Source organism: Phoxinus phoxinus (genome assembly GCF_949152265.1).
Source record: "Phoxinus phoxinus genome assembly, chromosome: 4".
Lineage (NCBI taxonomy): Eukaryota > Metazoa > Chordata > Actinopteri > Cypriniformes > Leuciscidae > Phoxinus > Phoxinus phoxinus.
In genome coordinates this window covers 12,526,115-12,538,513 of record NC_136879.1, presented here as the reverse complement: position 1 = coordinate 12,538,513, position 12,399 = coordinate 12,526,115, and the positions used below count along the sequence as shown (strand labels likewise).

The 12,399-nt window shown below is 41.5% G+C and overlaps 2 protein-coding genes across 2 annotated transcripts; both read right to left on the bottom strand.

Annotated features, from left to right (window-relative positions):
- Positions 1-4,203: 4,203 nt before the first annotated feature.
- LOC306996764 (claudin-3-like) lies at positions 4,204-10,625 on the bottom strand. Its single transcript, XM_079609620.1, has 2 exons — positions 9,723-10,625; positions 4,204-8,708 (listed from the first exon to the last, which is right to left on the bottom strand). Exon 2 carries the CDS (start codon positions 5,600-5,602, stop codon positions 4,955-4,957), a length of 648 nt encoding a protein of 215 aa, XP_079465746.1. The 5' UTR covers positions 5,603-8,708; positions 9,723-10,625; the 3' UTR covers positions 4,204-4,954.
- Positions 10,626-10,800: 175 nt separating this feature from the next.
- Positions 10,801-11,953, bottom strand: LOC306996760 (uncharacterized protein). The gene is made up of 2 exons (XM_079609616.1): positions 11,664-11,953; positions 10,801-11,460 (listed from the first exon to the last, which is right to left on the bottom strand). Exons 1-2 carry the CDS (start codon positions 11,928-11,930, stop codon positions 11,050-11,052), a joined length of 678 nt encoding a protein of 225 aa, XP_079465742.1. The 5' UTR covers positions 11,931-11,953; the 3' UTR covers positions 10,801-11,049.
- Between the last annotated feature and the right edge of the window lie 446 nt (positions 11,954-12,399).

The following is a 12,399-nucleotide window of genomic DNA, read 5'->3' as shown; positions in this document are numbered from 1 at the left end:
TAAATTTATCCCCACCGGACCGGGATAAAAATAATTAAGCAGAGGCAGGGATACATTGACCAGAAAGGGGGAAATCCCACGCATTTTACATTCTATTTTTGACTTTTTTGGCGACGATGTTTTCTTCTCCTGTGGCTTGGCATATGTATGGTCCATAATAACAATGCAATCCAGACTTTTAAACTTGCCGGTGCAGTTTCAAGCGCCTCTCACTGCTCTGCACCTGCGTTTCTGCTGGTTTCGGCTGGCTCTGAACGAAAACGCGTTGTGGAAACCCGTTGGCTTTTAAACCCTCTCTGCTATTATAGTTTTGCAAGATGGCGGAACTACATGGAAGCCTCCGTGGACCTACCCGTCCCATGTATATAAAGATAATAAATTCTTCATTTATAAGGATAAGTCAGATAATTGGCCGAGGTATTTGTACACCATTGAGGACATATTTATGAAAAAAAATATTGATTTTAGATAATAAAATACCTAAAAAGATACTTAGTGTCCCTTTAAGTCTATTTTGCTGCTATGTAAAAAAAAATTACAAAATGCGCCGGCGCGTTTGCCGACCCCAGAGGTTTAAAAGGGACAACGCACATTAATCAACACGAGTAAAAAGTTCAGCATGTAAATGTGCCAGATTTAGCCATACAGACTCATTTTCATCTGCAGTCCCTAGCAGGTTGATGGTTAAAACAATAAAAACACTACAACAATACAATAAATACATATCAATAAAAAAACATAAACACCACTATAGCAATGAATACAAACACATTATTCTGTATTATGGCAGCATATTTGATTTGTCAATAACCAATGTTTTATGGATTTAGAAAATGATTTGATAGATGTGATGTTCCTTAGATTTGTGGGTATGGTATTGCATGAGCTGCACGAAAGAAGAAAGCTGACTGTCTAAAACTACTTTTTCTACATGGTATTTTACAATCCCCTCTTGTAGATGCTCTGGTGGGTGATGAAGCCAGTCAGTGTATGAAGATGATGAGGAGGCCGTGATGGACAGAGGCCAAGGGGCAAATTTGACCGTTACACCCCTACTCTTTTTCGAAGGACATCCTGGGATTTTTAATGACCCCGGAGAGTCAGGACCTAGGTTTAACGTCTCATCCGAAGGACGGATTTATATGTTTTTGGTTATAATATACATAATAATCAAGACAGAAAACAGGAAGATGAGGGACAGGAAACAGTGGACAAGAATGAACAAGACTGAATTTCAAAATAAAAGACATGAACTAAGAACATGAGACACAATCTAAACCGACGTGACATGATCATAGCATTCAGTTTTAACATGCTATTGTTATTGTGCCTGACATAAATTAAACATTTTACTTCTTTCAGTCATTTCTTTTTTATCCAGGCATTGTCTAAAACTGCACACACTCTGTGATATAATCATCACTGTCGCAGAGACAAAAAAAAAACTAATATGTAAAATATTATTATGTAAAATATAACCAATAAATATGGTCTTTTTGCCAATATCAGCTGAATATGAAACTGAACGTTTTCTCCCGCCAAACACAAGGTTTCTGTGATAAAGAAGCACAGATCTTTCTTTCAGTGACTCTGGCGGTTCCTCAGCTTCTCCAGTATCGGTCACGTGACCTCGGTTTCAGGGGATCGCTGTTGTGAGTCGCTTGAGTTTCCCGGTGGAACAAAGAGAACTCTGTGAAGGACAAGATTGAGATCAATTATACAGACAACAATTGAAGTCATTGGGCTTAATAATGTAGTCATTCATCAGGAAACTGGAAATATGAAAACCTGAACATATTTAACAGTTTTACAAAAGGGAATTATGTTGACAAATTACAGTATGTCATTATATATATTTTTATTATATGACACATTCCTTATAATGTACATCATTTGAAAGTACCTTTGGAAAAAGTCTGTAAACGTAATTGTAAGTGTTCTGATCACCTGCTAGTGTGTAATGTCTGTAATGTGCTACACTTAAAGGATTAGTCCACTTTAAAAAAAACTTTTGCTGATAATTTACTCACCCCGATGTCATCCAAGACTGTCTTTCTTTCTTCAGTCGAAAAGAAATGAAGCATTTTGATGAAAACATTTCTCCATATAATGTACTTCACTGGCGACCAAACGGTTCAAGGTCCAGATGACAGTGTCAGTGCCGCTTCAACAGGCTTTAAACGACACCAGACGATGAATAAGGGTCTTATCTAGCGAAACGATCGTCATTTCAAAAATAAATTAAAAAAGTTAGTTTTATAAGCACAAATGCTCGTCTTGCTCTGTTTTGTGCGTTCGTGCTGTCACGTAATACGCAGTTACGTTGAAAAGGTCACGCTTGATGAGTCAGTGTTTACAGATGTGAGGAAGGAGGACCATACACACATATTCAAATGTCTTTGTGTCACTTTATCGTTTAAAATGGCCATTGCGTGTGCGTATCCTGGGTGTTGGAATATTAAAAAGCCTAAAAGAAAATTTTCGTCAGGACAGTAATGCTTTACTTTTCATAGAAGCGTGACCTTTTCAACGTAATTGCGAACGTTTCGCTAGATAAGACCCTTATTCATCGTCTGGTGTCGTTTAAAGCCCGTTGAAGCGGCACTGAAACTGTCATTTGGACCTTGAACCGTTTGGGGCCCATTGACGTCCATTATATGGATAAATGTTTTCATCAAAAACCTTAATTTCTTTTCGACTGAAGAAAGAAAGACATGGACATCTTGGATGACATGGGGGTGAGTAAATTATCAGCAAAAGTTGTTTTAAAAGTGGACTAATCCTTTAAAACTTGACGCACAACATAATGAAGGCATTTGACGACTCTCGGTCGAAACACGCTGGGCAACCGCGCTCGTCATCACGTTGTGCGTCAAGTTGAAGGGTTACTTTTTTGCCGTAAATCGATAAATCGTCTGCTGGAAACTAGTTATTTAGTTTTTTTTTTTTTTTTTTTCAATACACTAACACATCACTTCACTTCAGAAGGCCTTTATTAAGCCCCTGGAGACGCGGTTTAGCCCTTCAATCATGAATAGATGCGCTTCCAAAGACATACAGCCATTCACTGCCATTCAAGCTTGGGAAAGACAAGACATTTTTTTTATATAACTCTGATTGTATTCGTCTGAAAGAATAATGTCATATACATCTAGGATGGCTTCAGGCTGAGTAAATCATGGGCTAATTTTCATTATTGGGTGAGCCTTAATTCCACAAAAAGACGTTCACATGCTTCACAGCCGTTGGAATGACCCATGCAGTCCGCATATTTCCAAATTAAAGCCGTTTGTTTAATCCTGTTAGTAACTCAGCAAGTCATTTATTAAAATCATTCATCTCATTCATTTTTGCACACAGCATGACATAGTGATTTACAAAATGTAGACCATTAGACTTTCAAGACCCCTATTCCTATTCCTATTAATATTATGAGTGTAAGTAATTTAGCCTGCATGCTGGGCTTAACTGAGCTGACACTGATCTGTGTTTATAGACACGGGTGACATACCCTGGTAAAGTGATATGCTTGATGTATTCATATGAGTCCCTGTTCAATATTTCAAGTTGCCACAGTTAAAAGCTGTTAAAACTGGTTCTCAATCAAGTATTTAATTGAAATACAATTAATGCTGGGCAACAATAAATCGCGATTAATCACATCCAAAATAAATGTTTGTGTATACATAATATATGTGTATAATTTTTTTGTAAATACACACACATGCATGTATATATTTAAGAAAAATCTGTTATTTATATATAAAATACATATATATACAGTATATACATGCAAATATTTCTTAAATATAGCATGCGATTAATCGTTGCCCAGCACAATACATCACTCAACAGAATTAATAAAGATGGTTTCTGTCTAAGTTTTCTGTATCCATTTTTGTGCATTTATTGCATTGGTTTTTTTTTATAATGAAGATAACTTCAGCTATAATTAACCTCTTCCAAGTGTATTTGTTTAACTACTGCCATTGTATTCTGTCTTACTGCCACCATCTGCCACCTGCACTGGTAAGCTGATCTGTTGATGATTTCATGGTGTGTATTCGGCTTTGTTGCTAACTGGAGGTAACATGGCCCTGTGGCTTGAGTTTCAGGTTTTCTCTAGTCATCATGATTATAAAAGAACAGACACTGAGATGAATTCAAGCATCCATACTACAATATTCAAAATTCATCACGGGTTGATGTATTCATTTATTGTTGCACTGGAACAGAAAGGTACAATGTTAATGTTCCTGATCAACAATACACTATACAGTAGCTTACACACATTACAAACTCTGGACAAAAATGAGCGTGCTCAGATCCTCGGCTGTTCTTTCTGCCTCAATTTCTATAAAACAGTCCTAGAGCCATTTCATAATTTTTCTAATACAAATTGAAGTGGCAGCAAGTGTCTATCAAACAATGATGTAAAAGAGTATGTGCTTCTCAAATTACATTCCTACAGCTTGATGAAAAACATTGTATAAATAATAAAGAAATGCACATTACAATTCGAATCATATAAAGTAAATACATTACAACATGGACATTTACCTGTGTCTAGTTGAGGAAAAAGGACAATGACAGGTTTAAATTCTCCAGCATAGTAAACACACAGTCAACTTGTCTGTGTCAAAATCTTAGTGCAACTAGTCCTACAAAACTAAAAGAAATGGCCAATAAATAAAAAGTCAGCTTTATACACCTCAGGTAACTGAAAATCATGCTTTGTTGAGAATTCGGTCGAGAGGAACAGTCCGAGTGTACATTTTCATAGCAATTACCAAAGGCCATTTTCACACGGTCAGCGTTTGAGTTCTTGTATTCTGAACAGCCAAAACCGCACTGACATAGAAACCAAAAACATCAAACAACTTCCTCAGTTCCCCCGTTGCATATTTCAACTTTTCTCCAGAAAATATGATGTTCATATATTGAGCTGCTGGTTTCACACATAGTCTCTTCTGTCATACCCTCCTCCACCCGTTGAGCGAGACGCTGGATACGGCATTCGAGACTGGCTGTAATTCTTCCCTTGTGGAGGACAGGAGCAGCAGAGCAAGGATCCCCCCATGATCAAGAGCACAGATGCTGCCCAGCCGATGTAAAGCGCGGCTCCCAGCTCCCGTCTCTGGGCGTCGGGCAGCAGAGGGTTGTAGAAGTCCCTGATGATACTGTTGGCAGACCAGGACACAGGAATCAGCTGCATAAGCCCAGCCACGATGAAGAGCACCCCTCCGAAGATCATCACTTTAGCTTTGGACGACTCGTCCTCAATGCAGGTAGTGCACTTTGCTCCTCCGATGGACACCAGCACAGCCAGGACGGTCAGAAGGATGGATATCACGGTCAGGGCTCGAGCTGCCTGGAGGTCCTGAGAGAGGGCCAGCATGGAGTCGTAGACTTTACACTGCATCTGTCCCGTGCTCTGAACCACACAGCTCATCCACATGCCATCCCAGACGATCTGAGCCGTCACGATGTTGGAGCCGATGAAGGCTGTGACCCTCCACATGGGAAGAGCACAAGCCACGATGGCCAAGAGCCAGCCCAGCACACATGACACCATACCTATGAGCTCCAGCCCTAAAGACATGACTTCTTAAAGATCTGTGACTGCTACATGCAATGCGAGCGCGTTCAGTAACCGGGCAAGCAGCTAGAGCAGATGCAAGCCTAATTTGAGCCAATGCCTCAGAGCAAATGGAGCGCATCTGTGACAAAACAAGTGTCCTTTATACCCAAGACCAGGTAGAGAGGAGGAGTCTGAGAGCATGAAGACATTACACAGAGGAAGGGCTTAGTCACACCAGAACTAAAACTGCTCTCCATTCTTGGAAAGTATTGGGAAGTAAGAACAAAACATTTATTTGCCCATCAATGGAGACTCTGCCAATGCTTGTGCACATTCATTTTTATAACGGTAGAGACTAAATGAAAATTTTAAGGTATTCTTTTGAAAGGATTAGTAATTTTTCTGTAATACCAGCAAATACCTCAATATTGAGTATTTTTAAATGATTGTCATTCATGAAAGCTATTATCATTTGTAATAGTAATTCCTTCCGATGGATTTGGTAACTCATTACTAGTGGATTACCATGATCTTCACTTTAAAACACTGATCCACATTATCAGCAATTCGGTAACACTTTAGTGTGGAGTCTAATTAACAGGAGCAAATTTGGTTACACTTTAGTTTAGAGTCTAAACAGCGTGTTGAATGTTATATTTAGCTTTTTGTCACTGCATAACCTGGCTCCTTCATACTTATCTGGTCTACTTTTAACATATACTCCCTCTCAAACTCTTAGATCATCGTCTACATTCTCTTTAGTTCTTCCACGCATGCGTTTGGCTTCTACAGGATCTCGAGCTTTTAGCTTCACTGCTCCTCATCTGTGGAACTCACTTCCACAGGACATTCACAATAAGTGACTCTCTCCTTCAATTTTAAAATCTCATTTGAGATTTTTAAATGAGATTTTTTCGTATCTTTTTAGGCAGGTATACTGGTGATATTGTATATGTATCTCCTATTGGTTGTAAAGCTTTTTGGAAAGTTTTTTTGTTGTTGCTTTTTTTGCTTAAAGGTACAATATGTAAGATATATCCAAAAACCACTTGCACAGTGTTATATATTTATTTCAATTGTGTACTTACATTATCCTAAATGTTTCCAAGAATTAGTAAATTCAGAGAAATCACAATTTTAAATAGTCCCCATCCCTTGTCACTTGTCGCCTGTCAATTACCTAATATCCGCGTTATCCCTGGTTTCCATTTGTACTGCCATAGTAACCATGGCGACAGACGTGGACAACTGCGTAACGTCTAGCGGCACAATGTTGTTGTTTCGTTCAGACATAATGGACCATGGAAAGCAGACTTTGGGACAAAAGGAGAAATAAAACGGGGATGAATATCAGCGTGTCGTTTTCGAAATGCCGAGAGCTCCGCTGCAAACTTCGACTTGACAGAGACGCTCTTGCATTTAACGTTACTTTATTAGACAGGTAGGTGAGCAAATGTACATAAAACAAATCAATGTTATATAGCTCAACATGAAATGTTAGGATATGATCAGTATCTTATTCTAGTCTCATACAGCCAACACATAGAATAACATTATAACTTTCAACACACACAAATGCAGTTTAGTATGATACTGCAGACCAAGTGAAACATCACTGCGTTACCTCACAAGTTTAATTTGTTACATAAACTGACCAGTTTAAGTAGTAATTCAGCACTTGCGAGTAGTTCGTTTTCTCATTCCTTTATATCCGCGGTAGAGATTTTGACCAATTTTTTTGAAGCACAACTCACGTAAAGTTGATAATTGTCGTCAAGATGGCTATTATAATGTTTAAGGATGAGTGAATATGTTTTTGTTTTTAACATGATTGTGGTATGAAGCAGGTCGTGATTGCTAATGAGAGAGATGTCAGCGCCACACGCGAGTCCTGCGGATATAAAGCAATAAGAGGACAGAGACGCATTCGGAAGTGCATTTTCAGAAGTGCTGGGTACAATGACGCATTCATTTTTGGAGTGTGGAGCGCGCACTGCATGGCAGGCGTCGGTGCGAACACTTGCATTTTCCTATCAACAGTGGAAACAACTTTAAATACTCAATCTTTTCTGGTCATACAGAAAGGAATAATGCATCTGTCGCAAGTACTTTTATTTGGGTAAACTCACAATAACAAGAAAACGTTGTGCTTTTTGTAAAATAAAATAAAACAAACAGGGCGCGCTATAATTATCTCCACGTAGCGTGAACTGGAGCGCATCTCAATAATGAACTGAAATACAGTGTATAGCCTCAAAAACATGATGAATATTTCTATATAAAGCTCGAAATGTCCACTTTTAAACGAAAAAATTTGAATCGAAAGCAAATACCGGCTGATGAGGCTGTATAGCTAATCCATATGAAAGGTGCATTTCTCTCTAAAGGCGCATCCACTTTACAGCGGAGATGTATATAGATATGTTTGGAGCCGACACTGATTTAGAAATATATATTTTATTAATAAACAAAAAAAATGGCTCATTATTTTTTCAGACATATTATCATTAGCCTGCTTTTGCCGGTGCTTTGCGGCAAGATTTATGCATGCGCTTGAGCGCGGAATAGGCTATATTCCTCCATGCACTCAGTATTTAAGCAGAAATTAATATAAACGTGAGAAAAAATAAAACGAGCTCCACAGAACATAAAATATTCATTTTATTTTATTTTTCGTGTTCGCATTTATGAGGAAAAAACGATGTTACGGACGTGACCGCTCTGAAATCGGCACTAAAAGATGCTTTAAAACTTTCACAGACCTCAATCAGAAAGCACAAAGCCTTTCTTTAAGGTGAATTTCGTTTTGTATTAATTGTATCTTAATTTGAATTAATGTTTCATCCAGGGCTCCAGACTAACTTTTTTCACCTCCGTCCTGGAACAGTCCTGAAAAACAATTTGAATCGTCCTAAAGTGAATGTCAACCGTCCCAAAATAAACATGTTGTTTCTGTACTTTGTTATTATCAACAAAGTAGTTGTTAGTGTCACGGGGTGACCAAGGGCCGGAACTTTTCTTTTTGTTCCCCCCTGGGACGCATTTCCGGGAACCCCGAGGCCGGTTCCGGTAGCTTGTGAGCAGGAGCCCGAGACAGCTCGCATTGATTGCGGAAGATTGGCTGCACCTGTGAGAGGAGAACAAAGCCACGAGTGATATGTGAGAGGGGCAGATAAAAGCAGGCTCTAGAGGAGTGTGAGGATCGCAGTTTGACGATAGTTTTCCGGCGTGAAGCTTTCCCGGGTCGAAGCCAGCCCGTGCAGTGCTGTGAATACGTGTCTAGCTCGATTGGCCAGCTATCTCCGGCGAGTTCGTGCATGTGGTGATGGACCATCGGCAGTGGATTTGAGGAAGGGAGGAAGTAGACATCGGAGTAACCGCCTGAAAGATAAGTGCTCAGCTTTATGTTGTGAGGAAAAGGAAACAATAGAGAGAAACTCGTTGACTGTGTTATCAAGAGTAAAGCTGTGTTTGTTCACTAGACGTCCGCCACCGACCTGCATGGGAATATCTCACTGAGCCTGAACATTGTTCTAGTTTTGGGGATTGGAGTGATACTGCTGTGTCTGCTGAACTTTGCACGACTGATGAGAGTGATATTGCGGTGATTGCACGTGTGGGGCGAAGTACAGTGTTTGCAGCGAGGGAAAAAGTGCAGCAACAAGTGCAGCAACAACGTGTCGATTGGTGGAGGATAAAAGCATTTCAGTTGAACACACCCAACACGGAAAGCCCATTGTGAGTACGCTCTCTTGAAGACATACTGCATATTCTGAATGTCTCCTCTCTTCATGCTGTCTGCATTGAAGTCTATAGACTCAGCCACCACAGCCGAATGTCCCTTGTGAGTACGCTCTCTTGAAGATATACTGACTATTCTGAATGTCTCCTCTCTTTATGCTGTGTGCATTGAAGTCTCTATGCTGAGCCACCACAGTCAAAAGCGCCGTCTTCTATGCTGAAGCACCCCAGTTAAAGGCCCTTTGTGAGTACTCTCTCTTGACGATATACTGCATATTCTGAATGTCTCCTCTCTTCATGCTGTCTGCATTGAAGCCTATATACTGAGCCACCACAGCCGAATGTCCCTCGTGGGTACGCTCTCTTGAAGATATACTGACTATTCTGAATCCCTACTCACCTGTAGCGGTGATCCGAGTTCGATTCAGATCCCCAGCGGCCAGAGTGTCGGCTCCCCGCATCCTTCGACGAGGTGTAAACCCCGAGTTCTGAGCCCGAAGTTGTCCTGGTGGTGCATTGATCCTGTAACACAGAAGCCGAAGATTATAAGATATAACCAGTTAACCACGTTGACACTGTCCTGAGCCTCCTGTAGTGGCACTGCTGCTCCAGCCAGCGATTCTTCCTTGTCGTGGTCCAGGCCGACCCTGTGAAACAGACGCTCAACGTTAGTACATACACTCTTGTTCAACTGCTGCGGTGGAATTAGTGCTGTCACTTTCCTGTCCTTGCCTTGCCGGTCCTGGCCCGTCCTCGGAAGAACTCCAGCCTCCGGTGTGGCGTCCGGTCCCTTCCAGCCGAATCCAGATCATGTGAAGTAGAAATCAACGGTTAATAATGGCCCACCGAGTCCCTCGCGCCCACCCCCTCGAAGGAGGTATAGAATGGCCACAAGAAGTGAGAATCTGCGCTACTGCGCCTGAGAGCCCTTCCCGAGTTTCATACTCACCCATCGACGTGACTCGATCCTGATACCAAGATACTTACCACCTGTCCACAACCAGAGCCGTCCTCAGTTTTAAGAAATTCCTTTTATCAATAAAGTCTTTTAAATTGTCGTTCTGTTGTCTGTCATCTCTGTGCTGCGGGGTAGCTCCTCAGAAAGGGCACTGCCAAAGGGTTAACGGGGAGGTCGGTTGGCATAGTGCCACCGCACCCCCGACCTGTGAAATTAGTTGTCAGTCACATAATAAAAACACCATTAAAATGTTTGATCTATATTATTATATTTATTTAGCTCAATTGAAAGTAGTTATCTGTAAACAGGTAAAAAACTGATTTAATAAAAAATAACAGGAGTTAAATGCTTTTGTGTATTCATGCAGAACAAATTTTTACATATACGAAAATTAAGAGAAAAATACAGCTCAAAACGTTTTTTGAAAAGTGTAATATGACTTCTCTAGAACAGAATTTGGGGGAATTTCAGTGTCTCCGTCTCAGACTTTGTACTGAGGTCTTCGTGCCCTGGAGCCACTACTCCACCACTTGGTCACTGCTTTCACAGAGTCATAGTGGTCTGCAGGAGGGCCATGAACAGAGATTTGAAGGAGGCTGTTGAGCATCTCATTGGACAGGCAGGACCTCCAGTCTGACTTGATCCTCTTCATGCTGAAGAAGCCACGCTCACAGCAAGAGGAGCTCATAGGGAGGACAAGGCTGATCTCTGCTATCACCTGCATGTGCTGAAACTGGCCATCCCTTCCAATGGCACCCTGAATCAGCCGCTACCACAGCACCTGGGAATCGAGGTGCCTGTAGTGACGGGAAACAAGGATCTTAAGGTCAAGCCACTCTCGCCTAGCTGCCTCAACGGATTCAAAATCCTCACATGTCTCAAGTATGGGATGGAAATGCTCCATGAAGGCATTCATCTCAGCTGTGCCAAATGTTGCCAGATCAGTAGTGTCTTCTGGCCAGTTGGAAAGGTCAAAGAGAGTGGAGGTTGCCTTCAGAACGCCGGTCTCCAGACTTTTGAAACGCTCTGACACAAACTCACAGAAGCTGTTGGTGAGACGAAGCTTGAGGATTTTGAAGTTGTCGTCATCAGCATTGGTCCTGCTGATCTGGACACCCTGCCAGGTACTTCCAGCCCCAACCTCATCCATGAACTGGTGTAGCCTTGGGCCTGGGATTGTCTACAGTTTGAAAAGAGGTAAAGAACATTTTAGTCATTTTAATTACTAAAAGGACCCATACAAATGTTGAGCTGTGACAATATTAAATAGAATTATGTAATTCTAAAATAGTTAAATATGTATGTATATAGGTCAATGACAAATAAGGTTTTCCACCTGACATTTAGCACCTAATAATGGCAAATCTAAAAAAGAATTCTCACCTGCATGGCCACGAGAGCCAGGGATGTTGTCTGCAGTCCATCCGAGACCATCTGCAACGTGAGGCCTTCTTGCTGAAACAGGAGGCTGAGGTGCTTCAGTTCTTGTAAGACATCTAGCATGAGGTGGATGAATAGCAGCATATTGTACTGTTTCAGGGTGTGCTGCACAAGCTTTGCTCTCCCCTTCATGGCTGCACTTGCTTCCCTGTCATTAGGGTCACTGGCATGGTTCTCAAAGTGTACCAAGGTGGGCCTGTAGTTCCTCATCAATGCCTCCAATGCATGTGACATGTGTGGTAGCCAGCGAGTACCTTCAGTGTTGCCTGGCCTCACAATGGAGATCTCCATCGCCTTGCTGATCTCCTGAAGCTCCCGTGAGGCCTTCGCAGAGCAGGTGTAGTGCTTGTGGATGGCACGTAGTGTTTGCTTGATGTCTTGCAGCTGAGGAACCTGTTTGACACAGTCTAGAGCAGCTAGCTCTAGACGATGAGCCACACACCAGATTGAGACAAGGGATGAGCACAAACGCTGAAGTCTGGCGGTCACTCCATTGTTCACACCCAGCATAACGGCAGCACCATCACACCCAAAGCCAACCAGATGTTTTTTCAGGTCCTCCTCACCCACTCCAACCTTCAACAGTCCAGCCAGAATGGCATCCAAAATGCCCTGGCTATGGGCATGGTCCAGGGCAACAATCTGGATAAGCTGGTTCACTGGATTGCCATTCTGGAGG

Bases quoted from the DNA above. Each gene is read 5' to 3' on its own strand.
- LOC306996764 (XM_079609620.1), bottom strand. From the start codon at position 5,602: ATGTCTTTAGGGCTGGAGCTCATAGGTATGGTGTCATGTGTGCTGGGC.
- LOC306996760 (XM_079609616.1), bottom strand. From the start codon at position 11,930: ATGAGGAACTACAGGCCCACCTTGGTACACTTTGAGAACCATGCCAGT. The intron at 11,461-11,663 runs GTGAGAATTCTT...TTCAAACTGTAG, and splicing joins TGGCTCTCGTGGCCATGCAG to ACAATCCCAGGCCCAAGGCT.